Source organism: Dermacentor variabilis, chromosome 3, assembly GCF_050947875.1.
Source record: "Dermacentor variabilis isolate Ectoservices chromosome 3, ASM5094787v1, whole genome shotgun sequence".
Lineage (NCBI taxonomy): Eukaryota > Metazoa > Arthropoda > Arachnida > Ixodida > Ixodidae > Dermacentor > Dermacentor variabilis.
In genome coordinates, this window is record NC_134570.1 from 128371480 (window position 1) to 128395137 (window position 23658).

Sequence of the window (23658 nt, forward strand, 5' to 3'; positions counted from 1 at the left end):
AGTTGGTTGTGGGAGCATTCTGACCACAGAGTGAAATAATGTAGGAAAGATGATAGTTAAAGTTTTCCACAACCGCAGTTGTTTGTTTACGCTGAAGTAAGCAGCGCACCTTCCACACCGAATAACATCGTGAGGTGTGACTAGGTGCCTGAAAAGTAACTTACAGTAAGAGAATAAACAAAACTATGATAATACCTGTAACCGGCATCGAAGTGTCATGGGCGGTATGATAGCGCAAAACGCGTAGTTTGTTACTAACATAGCGTAGTTTGTTATATTTAAACGCGTGCCGCTCATCACGCCAGCGTTCCCATACGACCCCTCGCTCTGCAAAAGCGCTGACGGCACAGGTCCGCTGCCAGTCGGTGCGGTAATTTTGGTCTGAAATTCTTCGCCTCAGTATATCGCGAAATGAAAACGAATATGCAGTTGCACTTGTTGTTGATGGGAGCGTTGTACCGTATTCGTTGGACATTTCTTGGACGGCGTTTACTGCCAAGCTAACGACGTCGCAAGACCAGTGGATGAAACAGGCGCGTATCCTTCAAGCAATCAGAGGCTTGTAAGAAGAATGAGAGCGTACTGAGAGCTCATGGCCGCGGCTGCTACCTTAAGCGTATGCAATTGGTATTCATGGATGTGTGTGCTTGGGGACTCGTGGTGTGAAAGCACCCTAACCCACCTAACTGAGAGCAAGTTCAGAGAGAACTGCTCAATTCGATGTACCTTCCCATATATCCTCACGTAGTAGTGACGCGAAGATTGCTGCGGGGTCCAAATGGGGAGTAACAAATTTAACTCTTCATTAGGTGAACGTGTGCCCACCAAAACAAGTAACCCACAATCGCAATGATAGCGGCGAGCAAATTCAGTGGCAGTCAAAAATCTGATCGGTAGATCAAGCGCATCGGCGTCAAGGGTGAATCTCCACATGACTGCGATTGGGTGTTTTTAAGTAGACGCTCTTCCGACGCTAGCACCAAAGTCCCCGTCAGTTACGGCCCTAGCAGGGGGGCGATACTTTGGCAAATTGGCAGCGCACACGATTCTTTACGTTGTCATGGCAACAGGAACAGCAGACGCGCGGCGCTTCATCACACTAGCGCTTTTAGTTCTTTTTTTCTTTTTATTATGAGGACCCGCTGCGCTCCCTTTCCACCCTTCCCTATGGCCCGCACACCTTTACTTTGGCTTTCTGTTTGCCTTTCCGCGGCTTTCCGCGGGCTCGCATCATGGCTTTGGAATGACATTCGGTGCATGAACGCACTAGGAACTCTACCAGATTCCCCTTAGTAGTGAGAGTAAGGAACACAGTAGACGAAACTATGAATGTCGAAACTAAGTTTTAATTGGGCGAATCTATGCCCACAAAAATAGGTTACACTCAAAGCACTACGTTAGCAGTGAACGCAGTCGGAGATTGTCGATAAACTGATCAGCGCGTCAAGCACGTCGGCTTTTATACGTGAGTAATCGAAGGTTCCGGAGTAATAGCTGGTGCCCGCGTGTCTCCCAGAAAGTACTACATAATTGGCGTCTTGCATACATGCAGTCAGATTAGGCAGGGCTCGGCGACAACAAATAGTGGATCGAACCACCGATAACTTTCGAGAAACTTCCGATACATGCGCTGAGCGATAACATTTGTTAAACAGTGAATTGTGGTCTCCCGATAAAGGTTACAAAAGTACATGTGTCCCTATCCCGTACGCGCTGTCCCCCTACTTTCGCACTATCCCGCCTGAGGTACGCGCTAATGCTGACGTCGCCTGACGTCGGTTGTTTCTGATGCCGAATTTCCTCGAACTAAAACCCGATAAAAGGTATTTCGGTTTAACTTCGAAAAAAATAATATATACGTTTTAGGTTTTGGTTTTGGACAAGCCTATTGTGATTTTTCTCGCGTATCATTTTTCTTCTTGTTTCATTCTGACAGACTGGCTTACACGCTTAATTTCAAAACATAATTTTCAGTTCTTGATGTTCTCATGTCATTTTTCATAACATGAAGTGCTCTAAAACGGCGCCTGAACGTGAACCTCTGTTGGTATAAAGAATGGAAGATGCCCAGAAGAAAGATGTGACTGCGAATGGAAAACCGAGGATTGTCAAGTAAGCAGCCAGCTTGTAGAACTACCAGCTTTATAACGTTTATTTTGTGTCTGGAGGTAAAGGGGCTCCTCATAAACATCGCTCTATTGGTTTCAGTAGTCTCTGGCACAAAATATGATAATTAGTACTACAAAGCCATGTGACTTGGTTTTGTTACTTATATTCTGGCCACGCGTCGTGGTTTCTCAGTGGATACGGTGCGGGCTGCCGAGCACGAGGTCGCGGGATCGAATCCCGGCCATGGCGGCTGCATTTCGATGGGGGCGAAATGCGAAAACACCCGTGTACTTAGATTTAAGTGCACGCTAAAGCACCCCCGGTGGTCGAAATTTCCTGAGTTCTCCACTACGGCGTGCCTCATAATCAGAAAGTGGTTTTGGCACGTAAAACTCTATAATTTAATTTTATATTCCGGCCACTGCAGTAGGCAGTGCCACTGTGTTCATGTTCTTATCTATAGTGTAGCTCGGGCTTTACATTGAGTTGCGGAGATATCGCTCGGAAATGACAGCACTCAAAATATGACTGATGTCAAAGCGACAGGGAGAGAACAACAGGGAGCTTAGCCAGTACATACCGGCTGGCTACCTTGCGCTCATGCAAGCGCGTAATGGGAATTAAATATGATAGAAACAATCGAAATCTGCGTCATTGAGTAACTCGAGTTATTCCTGACATAACGTGTTTTGGAGATAAAAGCGCTTTCTGTGCTTAATAGCCTTTTGTAAACCCATCTACTGCAACTATAAATATTACAGACATGTTCAAACCGACTTGAAATCAGTGGCTGAGGTTTTAGAACGAGTGAGGTAATCTATCAGTGACATTCAATAGAGTGCACATTATGGGGAATTCAGATAACTCTCTTTTCCGGGCCCGCTTGGTGATGCCGTTGGAAGCAGTGCCTGTTTTAAAGAGTTGTGTTAACTTGTTGCTCAGTTTCATGTCGTTGGCGCCATTGTCATCAAGAGGCGACATCCACCGATTGCCCCGGTCATTTTACCAATGAAGTCATTTTTCTTTCAATATTCTAACGCAGTCACGTTGTTGTGATTCAATCCTGATTAAGACGCCATACACATGCCTTTGTAGACATTGAGTCACCGTCATACAGTCGATGCCGTTGTCTTCATTATGAATCCATCATTCGAACTTCGCCATCAGATGCGCAACATACCACCATCGACACGCCATCGCGATGTTGCCGTCATACAGTCGTCCTCATACACTCGTGATTCCACTGTCCTTGTGGCGCCGTCGTCACGCTGTCGTCGTTATACCATGTTCACCATTTCAGAATCCTCATTGCACCATCATCATACATTCGACATGCATTTGCTATGACAAGGTCGTAGCCACGCCCTCGCGGTCGTTTCATCGTCAGCATTCTTGCTTCATATGGTTCTCGTCGCACCATCGTCGTAGCTATGCCAGCATCGCCGTCACGCTATTGTCCTCATACACTCTTCGCCCTGCACTTCTGTGTAGCGAATTGTCGTTATGCCGTCGTCGTCATACCGCATTCGTCAGACTATCGACGTTATACCTTCATTGTCGCTCCATTCTAGTCACGCTGTGTCATTCAGTAGTAATTATGACGCCGTCGTCAAATCATGGCCGTCATACCGTCGTAGTCATGCATTCCTCGTCGTACCGTCATCCTCAGGTCGTGGCGGCGGTTTCAGCCCAGTGTAACTTCCTCATTCGATTCTCATTAAGTTCTGTTCAATACTTCGTCGTCGGCGCGCCATCCTCGTCACACACTCGTAGTTACCCACTCTTGTCATGCTGTCATCGTCACGCTGCCGTCATTATACGATTGTTATCCCAATAACGTCATGCCGTCGTCGTCATAAAACATTCGGCTGCGCCAGTCTATGCTTCATTGCGCTCCCCTGTGTCACCTTGTGTACGCTTCATATCCAGTGTTCGTTTCGTCTCCGGTGCGTCTTACAGTACTCAGCACAAGAAAAATAAATATACAGCAACTAGCCCAATTCATGGCCCTTCCGGTCTGTTCTTAGAAAGCCAGGAAGCACTCGAGCATGAGAGAGGAGCGTAGAAGTGAAAAAGAACGCTGTAAAACGTCGTTTGCATTGACATTTACTGGGAGAAGCAGTATCTTCAGACTCTGAAGCGACTCGGATAGCTCGAGTTCGAGATGGAAAATGTCAAGCCAGCACCGCAGCTAACGCTTAAACATTCGCGTTGTACACTAGTCTCTAGCGCCAGCAGCATCGACGCGATCGCTCTAGGAAAGAAGACGATGCGAGGCGACGCCCCGAGCGGCGCGGAAGCTTAGTTCGCTGGAACCACAGGAATGAAAGTTGAGTTTGGGCTCCAGTACTGGGTCTCGTTGTCTTTCTCTCATGGGCTCTACAGCTGGTGACCGCGGCCGCCTGAATCATCGCTCAAACTTTTCCTGGTAATAGAGCGCCACACAAAAAGGAAGTGCAGCCATGTCGAACACCGAAGACGAATGTCAAAAAGCCTCGACTAACCCGGAAGCCGCTTAGCGTGCTTCAACCGCTGCAGTTGTCTGGAACATCATCCGCGTGACAGAATTTTGGGAGCGGAACCCGACGGCGTGGTTCATCGAAGCAGAGGCCCGCTTCGAACTCTCGCGTTTAACGTCACAGGCCCGCCAGTATCTCCTTGTGGTCAATACGTTTCCTGCGGCCGTTACCGACGAGATTGCCGATTTTCTCCTTTCGTTCGCGTGCACGGTGCACCCCCTCAGCGTCGGCTTACGATGCAATCAAGGGCGCTAGACTGTCGCGTACGGCTGCGCCGGGACGCTCAAGATCTTATACAACAGCTACTCCTTGGAACAGCTGGGCAATTAAGGTCCAAGCCAGTTACTGCGTCGAATGCTAGACCTTCTCGGCTGACGCGATTCCACCGCGGACAATGCTCTCCTAGGTGAGCTACATCAGCGCGTGCCCACCGAAGTACAGATGGTGCTGGCCACTGCTGCAGCCTACGATCTGTCAGAGCTCGCTAGATTGGCCGACAAGGTGATGCAAGAAGCCAATCCCCTTCCGCTGGCTGCAGCTGGTATGCCGACGTCAGCGTCGTGCACTCCGTGTTCCTGACCTCCGAACCGGCCAGAGAAGACAGCATCGACAACATTCCCCATCATTCAGTTGTGCGATAGACTGAACGAGCCCCTGGTTGCTACCACTCGTAGGAATGTTTTTTTCCTCGTTCCCGTCGTCATCGCCAATTTTCATCTCGTCAGAGCATTCTGTCCAGCGAGCGCGCCAGTGCTACAGTGCAGCATATCAGCCAGCCATTTGCTGGTAACATCACCATTTCTGTGCGGAAGCAAGTCGCTGCCTTCTTCCTTGGTCTTGGCAGGGAGACCGCCCGGCACGATCGCTAACGGCAACAAGTGGTCGCACCACCAACCCATGTCGCCTCTTCTACGTCATCGATAAGGTCATTGGGCAACGCTTACTGATCGACACGGGTGTACAGGTCAGCTTTCTACTTGCTACATGAGCTGATCACACAGCTGCTCCCATTCTGTGCTGGCAAGCCATGAGTGGAAATCGAATTCCGGTATTTCGACAATGCTCACTCACCCCTCACCTCGTCCTGCGAAGGGTGTTCCAATGATTGTTCATGGTTGCCGACATCAGCTCTGCCATTATCGGTAGTGATTTCCTCAGCGACCATGGTATCATTGTACGTCAAACGACAACGTCTCCTGGACACGACAACCTCTCTCTCTCTCTGTACAAGGCATTGCTGCACCCGAAACCACAGATTTAGCGCTCTCTTGGGCTACGGTCTCTTAGGCAGGGAGATACGATCTCTCCAATGCTATTCACAGCGTGTTTACAGGAGGTATTCAGAGACCTGGATTGGGAAGAATTGGGGATAAAAGTTAATGGAGAATACCTTAGTAACTTGAGATTCGCCGATGATATTGCCTTGCTTAGTAACTCAGGGGACCAATTGCAATGCATGCTCACTGACCTGGAGAGGCAAAGCAGAAGAGTGGGTCTAAAAATTATTCTGCAGAAAACTAAAGTGATGTTTAACAGTCTCGGAAGAGAACAGCAATTTACAATAGGTAGCGAGGCACTGGAAGTGGTAAGGGAATACATCTACTTAGGGCAGGTAGTGACGACAGATCCGGATCGTGAGACGGAAATAATAAGAAGAATAAAAATGGGCTGGGGTGCGTTTGGCAGGCATTCTCAGATCATGAACACTAGGTTGCCGTTATCCCTCAAGAGAAAAGTGTATAATAGCTGTGTCTTACCAGTACTCACCTACGGGGCAGAAACCTGGAGGCTTACCAAAAGGGTTCTACTCAAATTGAGGACGGCGCAACGGGCTATGGAAAGAAGAATGATATGTGTAACGTTAAGGGATAAGAAAAAAGCAGATTGGGTGAGGGAACAAACGTGAGTTAATGACATCTTAGTTGAAATCAAGAAAAATAAATGGGGGTGGCATGGGCAGGACATGTAATGAGGAGGGAAGATAACCGATGGTCATTAAGGGTTACGGACTGGATTTCAAGGGAAGGGAAGCGTAGCAGGGGGCGGCAGAAAGCTAGGTGGGCGGATGATATTAAGAAGTTTGCAGGGACGACATGGCCACAATTAGTAGATGACCGGGGTTGTTGGAGAAGTATGGGAGACGCCTTTGCCCTGCAGTGGGCGTAACCAGGCTGATCATGATGATGATCATGATGGGCTACGGTTTCCAATGGACCCTTCGAGGCTTCGTTACGAGAAATTCACGAACTGGTCACCCACCTTCGCAGAGTGGAACGCCTCCTCAGTTTTTTTTTTGTCGTTTCACAGCTAAGCAGAGAGCGCCTCGCTGTCGTCTCGGAGAGACGCGCTTGTTAAGCGATGTGAACGTCCTTCATGCAGCCGCACATATTAACCAAAGCTCTGTTAAAACTCTTTATTTTACCACCTCCGGAATCGGTCCAGGTAGTAATGGAATACGTTGCCAACTCTATTCGCCCAAATGAAAAACAAACGAAAAAATACCCGCCACGATTGCTTAGTGGCTATGGTGCTGGGCTATTGAGCACGAGGTCGCGGAATTGAATCCCGTCCACGGTGGCCGCATGTCGATGGGGGTGAAATGCGAAAACACCTGTGTACTTAGATTCAGGTGCCCGTGAAAGAACTCCAGGTGGTCCAAATTTCCGGAGTCCTCCACTATGGCGTGGATCAGATGGTTGTTTTGGCACGTAAAACCCCATAACTTAAAAAATAAGGAAGCTGTCGTCATGCCATTTCCGTTATGCTGTCTCCGTTTTGCAGTGTCTTGACACTAAAGTTTGTGGCACACTGCCAATTTCTTGCCTTATATAGATACGTTGGTCCATACGGTACCACGCTGAAGAAACCAAAAGAATGCTGTATAGCGGGCTATGTGCAAAATCATTCGCATAACATTAGTTGGCACATTGTGTGGGATCTGCACAATCTTTTTTGCTTATAAGTGCAACGTTACACAGTGCTTTTTAAATAGAATTGATATCACTTTTGAGCGTCTACCATACAGTCCTGTAGACGGTGTTTCGCATGTGAGCTCTGAAAATTGGTGTCCAAGCTGGGGTTGTAATTCTTCCATAGTTATTCGTGTTTGGTTATCAAGAAAAACCGGCACCACGGAGGTTTCTTCGGACAGTGGACGTATCTCTTACTATAATGTGAACTGATGCGACTCAGCAGCCTAGAACAGTATTGCTGAAACTCCGAGTGGGCTTATCTTGCTCCTTGTTCTGTGCAACTCCTTCTGAACCCTCTACAGGAAGTTTGTGCTTATTTTGATGATGAAAGAAGGTGTGATGACATTACCGAAATATATCATACAGAGATGCGTAGTCACTCTCACAAGAATGCTGTCGAGTTGTTCATCGCTTTTTTCGCAAGATATATGAAAAAATCATTTGTGCATTTTAGCGTTATTTTGTGTAGGTTGAAGCAGCGAACGCTATTTCGTTCACACGATTGCTTACTGATTCGTTTCTTCCTTAACCTCCAGGGTAGACCTGTATGAGGAACCCAGCGAAGCTACGGGCGAAGGCTTCTGCAGAGCCCCCAGATTGAGTTTCGTGGAGTGCAGCTGTCCTGATGCCACTGTTCTCGGAAAGAAGAAGAAAGGCGAAGCAGCCGGCATAGACAAGTGCTGGTGGGTGGTAGCGCTTGCTTTCCTCATGACCACCATGGAGTCCTCGACAAGCCGCTGCTCGGGTTTTCTATACGTGGGTATCATAGAGCAGATGCGTGTGGAGCGTGGCCTTGCATCGTGGCCCGTGAACCTCATCACTTCGGTGAACGACTTTGGAGGTAAGCTCACGTAGCTTGGTTTGGTAGGAATGTTGGCAGTAGGGAATTCCACAGAGAGTGCACGGATTATCTGCTTAGGGTTAATGACATGTTCAAGCGACAGTACGGAAGCTCGAGCAAAAGCAAACTCATGTTTATGTTACAGGACACTTTTAAGAGATAGAACCGAGGTACCCGGCGTACAGTAAATTACAACACTGAACAATAGCATGAATTTTCGGCAACACGAAGCCGTAGGCTCAGTCACAAGGCACTTATCAAAGGTCAGCCAAGGAGCCCTGCCTACGGACAACGACAACACTAAACAATACCACATGACACTAGCACAAGGACCTGAAGGTTACATAATAAGCCATTCTTCGAAATGACAGCACAGCCGCCCGGTTTATGGTTAACAAAACCCCCAAACGATAGTATAGGGTTTTAGCAACCAGGAACACAAGGCTAATGATACCAAACTCTTAAAAGGGAGAATTGAGGTACCCTTATTATGGTCTGCGACAACACCAAACGATAATAAAGCAAGACGCGTTTTTCTTTCAGAATTATTCCAAACAACTTTTCGCTTACAGCTACTCTTTCTTTTACGGCGAAGCTGTATATTTGTTCTTCCGTCCGTCCGCCTTCTGCACTGCAAAACTCCTCCGCCGGGCTTAGCAAAAAGAGACCTAAGGTCATGTTGCAGGATACTCTTCAAAGTGGTTGCCGAGGCGCCCTGCTTACCGACAACACCAAATGATAGTACAGACTTTCAGTGATAAGTGACCCAAGGTAAGAGATAAAAGACCCAAGGTTTGTTTTCTGGCTTATTACGATATGATTAATAAAAATTGGGCCCCTCGGTTAACCCCATTTCTTGCCGTTCATAACATAACGAGGGTCTCGAATCCGGCAACATTTATGCCTTCACGTAGCACGTGAGGGTTCATTGACCAGTTGTGTTCACCCAAAAAGATCGCGTGACTGTGACGCCTGCGGCAGAAAGGACGTTTCCCATCCGCCTCGAATGTTTGTGAGTGGTGGCGCTGATAACACTCCCAGGGTAAGTTCTATTAGCAACAGATAAATACCCCAGAAAGTGGATGGGAAGACGGCGTCGATGGTGGCTCAATTGGTAGAGCATCGAACGCGTAATGCGAAGACATGGGTTCGTTCCCCCCCTCCCTTGCGGCAGGTTGTTTTTTCATCTACTTTAAATTCCATTTTTTATAATTTTTTAATTGCAATCAGTAAGTACAAGTAATTTCCCCTGTGTCGTCCTTGCGTCTTTGTTGGCCTCTTATGATATGATTAATAATAATCAGGCGCATCGGTTAACCACAGGACGCTCTTTAAAGGAGCAGCTGAGGCGCCCTGATGAAGATTACCGAATACAGGAAACGACATAGTATTTATTTTCGGAAACAAGAGCCCAATGTCTCTACGTTACAGGGCGCTCTTCAAGGAGACTGCACAGGGGACATCGTTCGGGTTACGGACAACGTCAAACCTTGTGTTTTTCGGGATAAGGGGGAATGCCAACAGTGCTCAGCCTTGGTACACTAATTCCTGCAGTTGGTGCAAGCCTGCCACTCAACCGCAGTCCGGTAGAAGCTAGATGAAACAACAGTGGTAACCACGTGTACGCACGAAAGCATTTATTACCATTGCAACTAACAGTCAAAGCAGGACAGCTAGCTATAGTTGACATCACTGAGGGTTCCCTCGAAGAGAATAATACGTTAGGTTAAGGAGGCCTTCTGAGTTACCAGCTGGGGGGGAATACCGGTGGTCGCGGCGATTGTATGGGAAAAAATTGGAGGACGCTTAAGCTTCTCCTTCAAGAGTATATCGATATCGATATCGTTATCGATATCGTTATCGCACCGCGTTCATACGCACCACGTTCAACGATAACGATATCGTTATAGCACCGCATTCGCACCGCCCACTCATGCGCTCGGCATGCTGTTGAGTCACACAAAGACATAGTTTTCATATACAACACTTCTAAGTCCACAGCACAACTTTTAATAATAATTTGTTCTAACAACTGCTTCTCACAGTCTACATTACCGCACTGTGTTGTGCACACTATAACGTTTCTTTCTCCCATGTTCCTTTATCTTTCACACGCACTGAGTATCTCAGTCAGTCGAAGCACGGCATACATCGCAGGGGACGATTTCCCACCAGACGCGCTACGGTGCAGCGATCACATCAGAGGCGTCCCGCATCGGACGCTGCACCTAGAAATCGCGCTGTGAGCGGAAAGAGGAGCCGCGTCGCGTAAACACGAGTGTTTGAGTGACGCACGCTGGCAGTTGGAAGAGGCGAGAGCGATAAAACTTATTAAACGTAAGGGTATTGGGGCATCCTCGCACAGGTCCCCGCACGGCCCCAATGCGCTCAAACGAGACGAAGGGGAGAAGCGGGCGAGTGGCGCGCCACCTGTTGGGGCAGCGCCGTACATAGGGGGGGGGTCTTCTGTGTTTGCCGCAAGATGGCTCTGCGTGTGCGCCAAGCGCAGGAGAAATGTGGCAGAAACATACTTCGCTAATCGAAGTGCGACTTCGCAAATTTACATGCTCATAATTACCGATATAAACCATAGTATAACTTTCCCCGGCACGTTTCTAAGGCAACACCACATGCACTAGACGCGCTTTTGCGTCGCGTTGAACCACCAAACTCATGGCTGAGTGGCAGCGTCTGCGTCTCATACTCCTGAGACCCTGGTTCGATTCCCACATAGCCTATCTTGCAAGTTGTTTTTATTTATGAATTGCCTTCCGGAATTTTTCGCTCACGGCCAGCGCCGCCCACACCGACGACGCCGATTTTCTGCGACACGAGCTCCTTAACGCTGTCGCGTTAAAATGTTGCACTTTCGCCCAAAAGGCGAAGCATCGATTGCGATTGCACTTTATTCGACAACTGTACAAAGTAGTGATAATAGATTTATCGGCCGTATAAACTTGTAAACATAAGCATACTAACTAAATTAACTAGCATGGCGCAGCATACACGCGAGCAAATATGAACACATCTAACTCGATGGCCGAGGAAGCTCGCTGTCGAAACGCTGGAGTCAGAAAGGGCGGCGGCCGCAGCGCGCAAATTAACCTTGTTGCTGCATCTCGCATCCCCCCCCCCCCCCTAGCCCGAACTAACCCGCGAAAAGGCAGCGCGCAGCTCGCCCCGTCCCCGTCGCAGATGGCTTTCAAGAGACAGCGGCCCAGGCAGGCACGCGCGACCGCCCTGGCCGCGTGGAGTAGAACGGGCCTTCCTCCCCACCCTCTCACCGAAGACGGAAGACGACGGGCTACCTGCTCGCTTCCCTTCTTTGCGTGAGCAAGACTGAGCCGTGATCGCTGGCTCACCCCTAGTACGATTTCACTCGCATGTGCAGCGTACGGCGTGCGGCGGCAATTTTGTCGTCCTTGGACTTTATAGGTAACCTCACGGTGAAGCCAACGGTGACCGCAGAAATGCTACTGGGGTGCCCATATAGTTGCTATCGAGTTAGAACAGAATTGACCAATTATGTGCGGGAAAACGGGAGCGGCACCGGTGACTACCACACTCGCTGATTGCTGGTGACCAAAGAGACTTGGTTGATGTCAGAGGGATCTCACGTGACAAACCAAGAGGAGCTGATAGAGCTTGCGCGTCGCGTGTGTCGCACGCGGAAGGAAAGTTTTCCCTCTCTCCAGCTTGCCTGGCGTGCGTTCGCCCGACGCAACGTTAGCTGAGACTCGAGGGCCCCCACAAGTGGAAAGTCAGTAACGAGGGAGCAAATGTTAGGCTACCGTGCATTCTACAAGGGGACAGCTGAGGCGTCTAAGTATTAGCATCAAAAAGAAATCATAATATTGAGTTCTACCAAGAAGGAATTCAAGGTTTGTCTGCGCTGCTCTCCGCTTGTACCAAATAACGGAACTGGAGTACAAACGAACACATACATTGTTGGGGTTTTATAGAGCGCGCTAAGCAGCTTGAAAACGGTATGTGTATAGTACAGCCGCCCTGATTTTTAATAATATAGCGCGAGCGTCGACTGAACTGCTGGTGAGCGCCTTATAACGGCGATAAGCGTGCAACAAGAGCGTGCAACAAGGCGAGTGCAACAAGGCAACAAGGCTCGTGCGCGAACTCTCACCTTGTTGCACGCTTATCGCCGTTATAAGGCGCTCACCAGCAGTTCAGTCGACGCTCGCGCTATATTATTAAAAATCAGGGCGGCTGTACCTTCTATATTATTGAGCATACAGTTTAGCTACGGCTTCGTGTAAGCCAAAAAAGAGGGTAGAGCCTATGTCCATGTCTGATAGAGGACGTGGATGTGGGATCTAGATGTATCCCCAGCAAATGCGTTGGGCCCGCGCACGTGCAGTGATAACCTGTTCCATGTTCCAATCTCACTTCCTACTATGCTAATGAACACTATTTCCTCATTTTCAGCAATAACCTTGCAAACAAAATGCACTGAATATGTGTTTTTTCTGACGCTGTCTTTTCTTTCTTTCTTTCCCCTAATTTACGGAACGATGCCAACTTAATTTATTTTATGTGCAGATACATTTGGCCGTCTTGAACGTGACAGGATAGTTATAGAAAATCTGCATATAACATTGAAAAATGAATTAAACATCCAGAAGACCCGTAGAGAACAGATATCAGAATATACCAGACAACATATGTGTTTGTCTCACTATGACAAATATAAGGACCGAAACATAGGTATCGTATGTAGGCGTCTCACACGCATTATGATTGTCGTTTCGACAGTTTCTAGGAGATTCGGTGATGGCTGGCACGATGTTTACGAAACTCGTATGTCATAAAATACTTTTAACAGTGTCTTCAAACGTTCCAGTGCAAATGGAATGGAAGCACATTTTTAAGTAGTATCAATATTTTTTCACTCGTGGAAACGAATCTGATTAACTTATGCATGAAGCAGTGCGCGTAAAATTGCCAACAGGCAATGATTGCTTTGTCTGATGTTTCTTGATAAGTTGAAAACAATATAGAGTATTCCCTTTATATTGACTGTGCAAATAAATTTAGGTGTTTATTTCCGGTTGTTAGGCCATGTTAGCAAAGAAAGTAAACCAAACAGTCCAAACACAGCTTCCGTGGGAGAATACCGTGTATAAGTGGGCCTTGTGGCTTTCATTAGTTTGTTTGGTTTTCAGGTAAGTCATTTGTTCTCGCTTCGAACGAATCCATTATGACAGAGATGTAATCTGATCTAATGCAGATCAAAATTGAGTACGCGCGTTGCTTAAATGGTAGAGTTGATAGCTTTATGTTGACACAAAGGAACGATAACTTGTTTTTAGATGGCCGTTATATCGACACTCTAGGTAAATCTCCGCTGTCCCCGTCGGCGTCATGATCTGCATAAACATGAAGGAAGGAACAAAATAACAAGGGAGCATCACATGTGCAGTATCGCACCCGAAGCCGGACGACCGAGGGGTATGGCGTCTGGGGCGACAACGCAGTAAGGTTGACGGAGACGTTTCTGCCATGTGAGAGGGTCCGCCCAAAGAGGCGTTTATTCGGCTTCAAAAGCATTTCAACGCCAGGTTATACCATGCCATCTGCTATTACACAGATAGCTCGATCGCACTTGATTGGTAGTGCACAGGTGGTGTGATCCCACCTCCTTGGCCCATTGAATTCATAAAGATGCAGAGACATGGAGGTAGCCGTTCCATCATGCGGACATTGCCGATAACAGTGTATCGAGAGCTACTTATGACACCACATAGGCCAACGCGACACAACAACGTGATTCCGCTACTCACAGCAAGCCAACCTCCTCTGACTCCGCCCATCGCGCTACCCGGGACCACGCGCGCGCTGCCTCTTGTGTAGGAATCCGCCCATATGACTGTCGGGCGATTCGAGATTGTCTGGTACGTGGTAACATTTAGTGGCGCCTGCCGTCACTGGCATGGATGCACGTAGGAAGTAACGGGCGTTATTCTGGCGCTGCGCACGTCGTTATTCGCTTCAAAAGCGTTGCCTTGAAACGAGGAGAAAGGCTGGGTGGGAGAACCATACCGTGCGAAGTTTCGAACAGTCACTTGCATTGTCCACCGCGGTTATAAGAGCTGCCAGCGCTCTCGCCTCGAAATCCTCTCCAGAACACCCGAGCGTGGTCTGTTGTTCCCGCATTTCTCACGCAATCCTTAAATTTAATCAAATGAGCTGTTGTGCACACAACACTGCGATGCGCATTTTATTGATGAATTTCGTTCCTCTGTCTTGCACCTAGAAAGAGACGCGATGTCTTGAGGCACACTTTCTTTGTAGCGTTTTAGCTTAGTAAAACGTATTGCTCGCGGTCTATCGCTTGAAAGAAATATACATAAAGCATCTACGTGCACTCTAAGCGCCGAACTCCACATTTACATGCACTATTTTGTAAAATATTGTGGTGGGATGAGGTTACGCCGTTGAGTCGTGCCTGTTGAGCTCTCACTCGTCTGCTGAAAAGCCGAAGACTTTGAGAACAACAGCGCCGACTGGGACCATTTGCATCAACAATTGGCTGCCGCGGACTTAAGTATGTTCTGTGGCCCCGTATGGCCAGTCTATCCTTGCGCATAAGAATGGAAAAATTTTTCCCATTGTAAAGCAGTCGCTGCGGGGCCTGGGTTCTCGCCTTATCGCCTGCACATGCTTGCAGGAGCGACAAACGTCGTTGGTTCCCGGAGTACGTGTCCAAAGACGACGAATCGCCGTGGGGAGGGGGGCTTGGTGGCCTACTCCCGTTTGCAGCGCGCAAGGTTTCATCGTTCCCTGAAATTACGCTGAAACGGTACAAGTCATCCCTTAGGTGGTTCTCGGGCTGTTGCACACAATACCGGATACTACAATGAAACTTGGAACTGGGCTAGTTGCTGATGCATTCTTTAAAGCTGATCATGTCGTCATGTCGTCTTTTCACCGTGTGTTCGTACCTTTTAGCGCTACCATCAGTTTTAACGAAGCGCTTACTAGATGCATTTCGTTCGCTACAGATTTTGCGTCTGTCTGCTGCTCAAGCAGCGAGCCCCGTTTACGTGGCGTGTGGTGGTTAGGTGCGTTCTGACTAACATGAAACAGACTCGACTGCTTCATACGCTCGAACATTCATTACCCTCGACGTGCGTTTGTGAATAACTTGTATGCGCGCCTGTCCTAAATTCCCGCAGCAGACCCAAACAAAGCGAGCAGATTATAATTTACCGGTTGTCTAACATGTGACTAGCGACTAAGTGAGTGAGTGAGTGAGTGAGTGAGTGAGTGAGTGAGTGAGTGAGTGAGTGAGTGAGTGAGTGAGTGAGTGAGTGAGTGAGTGAGTGAGTGAGTGAGTGAGTGAGTGAGTGAGTGAATAAACATTTATTGCGTCCAGCAAAACGCGATGAACCACGCACCCAGCTAATCCCACGTCGGGGCTGGCAGGTCTAGCCTGCCGGCGCGATCGCGAAGCGCTGGACGGCCAGGATTTGGCCTTCAAAGACGGGACTTCGCCGGATAGCGTCCCACTCTTCCTTAGCGAACTTTGGGCCGAACGACCCGTACTCCCACAGTGTGGGAGACAATGTAGCAGCCTCACCACAGGCCGCGCAAGGACAATTCGCGTAAATGTCAGGCCTACTTTTCCCTTATATTTGTCACTAACGCGCCCAACTTCTCACAATACTGTTTTCCTCTACATTCAGTTTCAGTTCATTATTCCTTAAATACAATGAATTACAAGAACAATACACGAAATGAAATACAAGAATGAAACCTGATGGTCCCTCCTAGCGTATTCCTTCGCCCATGAGTGCAAAGTCCCCGCACGATACGGTCCTTGGGCGCCCCGCGGCACCACTTGCTGCAGGCGTGAGGGAAAGGATCAGGGTGAGCCGATGTAGGCGGCGGCTTGATGGGTGCCATCTTCACGCTCGGCCAGCGTTGTGCGCGAAAAGGGAGGTTGCCCACGCGAGCGCGCGCTAATGGGGAGGAAGGGAGGCAGGTTAGCGTACTGGGATTGATTCCTTTGCATGGACGTCCGTACGATCACAGAAATCTCGAGACTTTTTGGTAGACAATCTTGCTTCGAAATGTGCGCTTCCCTAGGTATTACAGTATTACGGAGGACGCGCGTTGCTGCGTTTGTCCCTAGCTGAGCTGAACTACGGAACTGCCAATAAATACTCCGTAATAGGATGTCCCTCCGTTGGATGGCCGTTGCCGACCAACGTTGCATAGCCGACACAGCACTGCGCTCGTGAGTGGAAGGTCTGAAGATCGCAAGGTTCATTTGACACACAAGCTTTAATGCGTTTGCGTGGGGACTGTGAAAGTGCAAAAAGGGTGTGAAGTGTGGAAAGCTGGTCACGTGGTAGAGTTACAGGGGGTATGGAAGAGGTGAGAAGAGAGCGCATATATATATATACATATATATAGTGTACTGGAAGAGCCCCAGAGCCATACGTGAATATATTGGAGAAACTGTACAATGATTCATCCGCTACTTTATTTATCTACAAGCAAGGTGGAAAAATAACTAGCAAGACAGGGGTCAGTCAGTGACACATCATTGTTACAAAGCTATTCACTGCATGCTTAGAACAAGTATTCAAGCTGTTAGACTGGGAAGGCTTAGGAGTGAGGGACAACGGTCGATATCTCAACAACCTACGCTTCGCCGATGAAAGCGTCCGGTTCGACAGACACTGGGGTGAATTGCAGCAAATGAATAAGGACCTGGAGCGAGAGCGTGTAAGAACAGGTTTGAAGCACAATATGCAGAAGATAAAGACAATTTTCAATAGCCCGGCAAAAAACAGTAGCACATGATCGGGAGTCAGCCTCAGGAGTCTGCGCAAAAGTACGTATATCTGTGAAAATTACTCACACGGTACCCTGCTCATAGGAATAAGAACGAGTTGGACTGTATACGACAGGCATTGTGAAATCCAGACTGGAAGCTTACCACTCTCGTTGAAAAGGAAAGTGTACAATCATTGCATTCTACTGGGGCTAATATATGGGAGATAAACATGTAGATTAAACCAGTAGCTCGGGACCAAGTTAAGGACCACACAAAGAGCGATAGAACGAAAAATCTGAGCGGTGAATTTAAGATACGGGAAGAGTGCTGTGGATTACAGGGCAAACAAGGATAGCCGTAGTTGGCATTCAAAGAAAGGAATGGAACTGGGCAGGCCGTGTAATGCGCATGCTACCAAAGGAAGCGAAGCCCAGTCAAGTACAACAGAACATTAGGCCGAGTTATGAAACTAGGAAATTTGCAGGCACAAGTTTTAATCAGGTACCTCAAGACAGGGGTAATGGCGGATTGGTGGCACTGGCCATCGTCCTGCACAGGTGATTAAAATAGCCTGCTGCGGATGAAAATATCGTACATTTGTGAAGCGTGCAGATAGATTTGAGCGGAGATATCTACAGAAGCATGAAAAGAAACTAGAACTGCTTAAGCCAGCTGCTATGCATGAACAGTGCGACAAAAGTTCGTCACTCACAATCATAGCAGCGAGGCTTTCATAAAATGAAAGGTCTCCACAGAACTTGTTTAAGTATTGCATTACAAATGAGTGATTTTACGTCATAGTATGCCGCTTAAGTAGAAGTCAACTTGGCATGCGATAGAATATCCATGGCTGAAATATTATTCTGATCATTTCGGCACTTCTGTCAGTCTTGCCTAATTTGTTTTCAATGTGTAGTTCTGCGTGCCGGAAATGGGTCCTGTTTTTATTGTTTGCCGATTTAACTGAGATTTGTGCCGTGAAAATTTAATTGACGCGTGTGTGCCACCAATCGTTTGCAGGTCTCGTGTCCGGTACACTGAGTGAACATTTCAGCACTGTTCCAGTGATGGCAGTAGGATCCGTGTTGGCGTCTACAGGCGTTATAGCATCGGCTTTTGCGCCGGATCTCACGTGGCTTTCTATCACTCTCGGCGTAGTACACGGTGCGTTGTTTGTCTTTGGAACTAACCTGATTGGTTCACAGAATCTGATTGGTTCCCTTGAAGCCGAGTGATACTTTTGGTATCGCAATCCTAGTAGTCCAACACGCTGTAGCGTCACAACATTACAGTGGCTGTAAAGATATTGGAACGTTGAGATATATGATGTACACCACATAATATCAGTCCCAAATATATTATTTTGCCGAATTTAGGATCTCTTCTTTAACAGTAGAACGTATAATGAGTGCACAAGGCTGCCAGCTCCAAAGACACAGGTGTGATGCTGCTGCACATGAGAATCTAAATAGCACAGGAATTGTACCCGTGAAGTTGGTTCACACGTTCATATTTTTATTGGCCGCTGCCATATACTAGGTAATCGACGCGCATCAATATATTAAGGGTGCCCGGAAAGAAAACTAGCTCATAAAATTTGTCATGGAAAAAGCCTTGAAGAGTATTAACGGTGCACTGTCAACATGCGGTAACTACGGTATACAGTGCAGTATTTCCGTTCCTAACTTACCGTGACTGATAATCTTTTATCTGCGCAGGCCTCCCGATACGTACTGTGTAGTGATGATCATAGAGGCCCATATCCAGGCTTTTCAGGATCCTTTCAAATCTGCTCAGGTGTAAGTCCCACCCCTGACAGAAGTTTCTGGGAACAGTTTTCTTCCCCTCGAGAAAGTGGGATTAGGGAGGCCTAATAACTCCAGAATAAAAACAGGAACAGCGCGACACAGGACGAGTGAGTAAAAGCACAAGACAGAGCACTGTCCTGTGCTCCGTATGAAACTCCGTATGAAACAGAAATGACTTGCGCTGGAAAGGTGGTGATCACAGTGGACGGGATCACATACATTCCAAAGCAGCAACCGGCTCACTTCGCCGGTTCCAACGCCCGAACACATGACACCGGTAATTGTGTTCACATAAACAACAAGAACCTGCTTGATCATAAGCGAAACGGTACGACGCAAAATATGAAAGAAATAATGGTGGTAGGTGTGGAGCCATATAAAATGATGTGGCCTAGTGCCATAGTTTGTGGCGCTCTGTGAGTATTGTTATCGTGTTCTTTTAGGCTTCGGCTGATGCGTTCGCTAATGTTTGACTGGGTTGGTAATAGTGCCGTTTTCTTATGGTCTACAAATGCAGCTACACATGTGTCGCTGAGAACTTTGCTAGTAAAGCACGTGGTATGACATGTTCTGATTTGTATTGGAAAACCTCATCTTGTAAATGACTGAGGCAACTTCTCCCGGATAATTTTACAGTTTAGACTGCTCAAAGTGCCCAACCAAGCCAATTTAGAGGAACGGTCCGGCAGTATGAAGGTGCAGCGGTTTCCTTGTGTACTTGTTGGGTATGGTCCTATGATGCCGCAAGCCGCTTTCGGCCAGGGTTAATAGCTATCGACGGCTTGTGTTAGACCATGTTCAAACAGCTTTTAGTACTGTCCCGCATATTCACGTACCTGTTCACGTTCTATGAAATAATTTGAATGAATTAATATATGTTCCTGAGGTATATAAAGTATTGTAACATTAGTATTTGATCATGATATTGTCGAGATGAGCACCGCAGCAAAATCGAGCTGTAGCAAATGCCCTTTAACAAATTTTTCGCCATCTGTTTGAGAAACAGTGTGAAACAAATAAAATTCTGATTCTGCAGTATTTAAGAGCCAGCAAAACAATTTGATTATGAGGCGTGCAGTTGTCAGACACTCCGGAATACTTTCGGCCACCTGGAATTCTTTAACGAATACAAATGCACGGTACACAATTATTCTTGAATTTAACTCCCTTCGAGTTGCGGCCGCCGCTGCTGGTGCTCTATCTCACGCGATCGGGCCTAATATCGCAACGCCACAGCCGCTACGCCGCCATGGTGGGTGGCGAAGCAGCCTAAGCTATACGGCTGGGGCAAATCATTGTTTCCGGGGCCTTTGAGTTACCCCTCCTAGTGGGTTTGAGGTTCTTTGTGGGCGTTTGTTTATTTTTGAGCGATCTTACTTTTTGATGCGTAATATTGGCATGTCGTCGTTATTCACCAATATCGAAGAATGGTTGCACCAAGGGGACGCAAGCATAATAAATCATCATCATCATCATCAGCCTGGTTATGCCCATTGCAGGGCAAAGGCCTCTCCCACACTTCTCCAACTACCCCGGTCATGTACTAATTGTGGCCACGTTGTCCCTGCCAACTTCTTAATCTAATCCACACACCTACTTTTCTGCCACCCCCCTGCTACACTTCCCTTCCCTTGGAATCCAGTCCGTAACCATTAATGACCATCGGTTACCTTCCCTCCTGATTACATGTCCTGGCCATGTCCATTTCTTTTTCTTGATTTCAACTAAGATGCCATCAACTCGCGTTTGTTCCCTCACCCAATCTGCTATTTTCTTATCCCTTAACGTTACACCCATCATTCTTCTTTCCATAGCTCGTTGCGTCGTCCTCACTTTAAGCAGAACCCTTTTCATAAGCCTCCCGGTTTCTGCCCCGTACGTGAGCACTGGTAAGACACAGCTGTTAAACACTTTTCTCTTGAGGGATAATGGCAACCTGCTGTTCATGATCTGAGAATGCTTGCCAAACGCAGCCCAGCCCATTCTTATTCTTCTGATCATTTCCGTCTCATGATACGGATCCGCCATCACTACCTGCCCTAAGTAGATGTATTCCCTTACCACTTCCAGTGCCTCGCTACCTATCGTAATCTGGTGTTCTCTTCCGAGACTGTTAAAAATTACTTTAGCTTTATGCAGATTAATTTTTATACCAACCCCTCTGCTTTGCCTCTCCAGATCAGTGAGCATGCCTTGCAATTGGTCCCCTGAGTTGCTAAGCAAGGCAATATCATCAGCGAATCGCAAGTTACTAAGGTATCCTCCATTAACTCCTATCCCAAATTCTTCCCACTCCAGGTCTCTGAATACCTCCTGTAAACACGCTGTGAATAGCATTGGAGAGATCGGATCTCCCTGCCTGACCCCTTTCTTTATTGGGATTTTGTTGCTTTCTTTATGGAGGACTACGGTGGCTGTGGAGCCGCTATAGATATCTTTCAGTATTTTTCATATGGCTCGTCTACACCCTGATTCCGTAATGCCTCCATGACTGCTGAGGTTTCGACTGAATCAAATGCTTTTTCGTAATCAATGAAAGCTATATATAAGGGTTGGTTATATTCCGCGCATTTCTCTATCACCTGATTGATAGTGTGAATATAGTCTATCGTTGAGCAGCCTTTACCGAATGCTGCCTGGTCCTTTGGTTGACAGAAATCTAAGGTGTTCCTGATTCTATTTGCGATTACCTTTGTAAATACTTTTAAGCAACGGACAGTAAGCTGGTCGGTCTATAATTTTTCAAGTCTTTGGCGTCCCCTTTTTTACGGATTAGGATTATGTTAGCGTTCATCCAAGATTCCGATACGCTCGAGGTCATGAGGCATTGTGTATACAGGGTAGCCAATTTTTCTAGAACAGTGTGCCCAGCATCCTTCAACAAATCTGCTGTTACCTGATCCTCCCCAGCTGCCTTCCCTCTTTGCATAGCTCCCAAGGCATTCTTTACTTCTTCCGGCGTTACTTGTGGGATTCTGGCATTACTTGTTGACTATTCTCTCTCACGTTATCTTCGTGTGTGCCACTGGTACTGCATAAATCTCTATAGAACTCCTCAGCCACTTTAACTATCTCATCCATATTAGTAATGATATTGCCGGCTTTGTGTCTTAATGCATGCATCTATAACAAATATAATAAATACATCGCGCCGCAATCCGCGAGATAAACCTGCCTGTTCAGCTCTGTCTGTGGATGGATAGCCATTGCAGCAAAACTACAGCCAGCGTACTAAAGATAGAGGGGGCTGCTACGGAGTTTCAAGCAGAGAGGGAGAAGGTGTTCTGATTACAAGATATACTATGACGTGGTAGCATTTAGGCATTCTGATTGGTACTGAGATTGTCACTTCGCGTGCCTGGTGATGGGCCCGGAAGACTTCGCGATTCACAGATGGCATGAGGATATGCAACAAGTCTCACAAGAAAGTGATCGCTTACATATTCACCATGAACGTCTATGATTGCTGCCGCAATAATATTCTGTAATCAACCCTGTAACATGTTTTGTTTCTTTTTCCGCACCAGGTTTTGGTATCGGAGTCGTCGCCACCATGCTGCAAGTCATCATAAGCATGTATTTCAAGCGCTACAGAGGCACCGCCCACGGCATCATGTTTGCTGGTTCGACAGCGTGCGCATTCTTCTACCCTCAGCTCCTGCTCTTCCTGAGAAACACGTACGGCTTCAAGGGAAGCCTCCTTCTTTTTGGTGCCATCCTGATGCATATGTTTGCCTTAAGCTTCGTGTTCCGCGAACCCTCTTGGGTTTCCAGTGAGAGAACCGAGAAAAGGCGCCCGACAGCAGCAAGTCTACCGCCGTTTCCAATGACCGAATTCGAAACTCGGCGGCAGTCGAAGTTACGCCGCTCATCGTGCCCTATCACTGAACTAGAATCCCGACTCGCGGCGGAAGCACGTCGGCTATCGATTCCTGCTAGCGGACTGAGAGCCCGAAGCGAGACACAAGCACCTCGACCATCGCTTCTTATTACTCAACTGGAAGCCAGCTGCGCAACCGTGCCGGTCTCCACCTTGCAGGCTGTGCTGCGAAGTGTTCGTGAAGTCTTCAAGTGCAGTATGTTTTACACGCTCATTGTTACTTGGCTAGTGCTCTGCTACAACACGGATATCTTCTTCTCTACAATAGTGGACCTTGCTTTGGACAAAGGCGTACCGCTGCGGGAGGCTGTGACCCTCATCCCTTACTTCTCAATAACGGACCTTGTGGGAAGGGTGTTCCTGCCGCTATTGGCAGATCGCAAATACTTGCGGCGCACGACCTTGATGGTAGTGAACTACATTCTTCTTGGCGCGACGGTGGTGTCGGTGCCATTCACCGATCGGTACGTCGCTTTGGTTGGCGCGTCACTGTGCGTGGCCATGTTCATGGGCTGCGGCATGACAATGCACAGCGTTATGATGGCAGACTATTTGGGACTCGAGCGGCTAGCCGTTGGGTACAGTATCATGGGCGCCATCTGTGGGCCACTTCTACTGGGAAAGCCTCCTGTTGTGGGTGAGTATCATGTTTATTAAGATAATTTTACATAATTTTAGGCGTCGTAGTCCTCACGTATCGTACCAATTCGTATCGGGACACAGGGA

At 47.6% G+C, this 23658-nt stretch overlaps 1 protein-coding gene across 4 annotated transcripts in view; it reads left to right on the forward strand.

Annotated features, from left to right (window-relative positions):
- The window catches only part of LOC142576276 (monocarboxylate transporter 12-like), a 56702-nt gene that overhangs the window by 26535 nt on the left and 6509 nt on the right, over positions 1-23658 (forward strand). Inside the window, exons 4-7 of one of the 4 annotated variants that reach the window (XM_075686325.1) lie at positions 1937-2112; positions 8137-8441; positions 18265-18408; positions 22580-23569. In XM_075686325.1, coding sequence (XP_075542440.1) covers positions 2057-2112; positions 8137-8441; positions 18265-18408; positions 22580-23569 — 1495 coding nt within the window. In that variant the 5' untranslated portion in view covers positions 1937-2056. The remainder of the gene's footprint in view (positions 1-1936; positions 2113-8136; positions 8442-18264; positions 18409-22579; positions 23570-23658) is intronic. The other 3 variants (XM_075686326.1, XM_075686324.1, XM_075686327.1) reach the window with 3 other exon arrangements.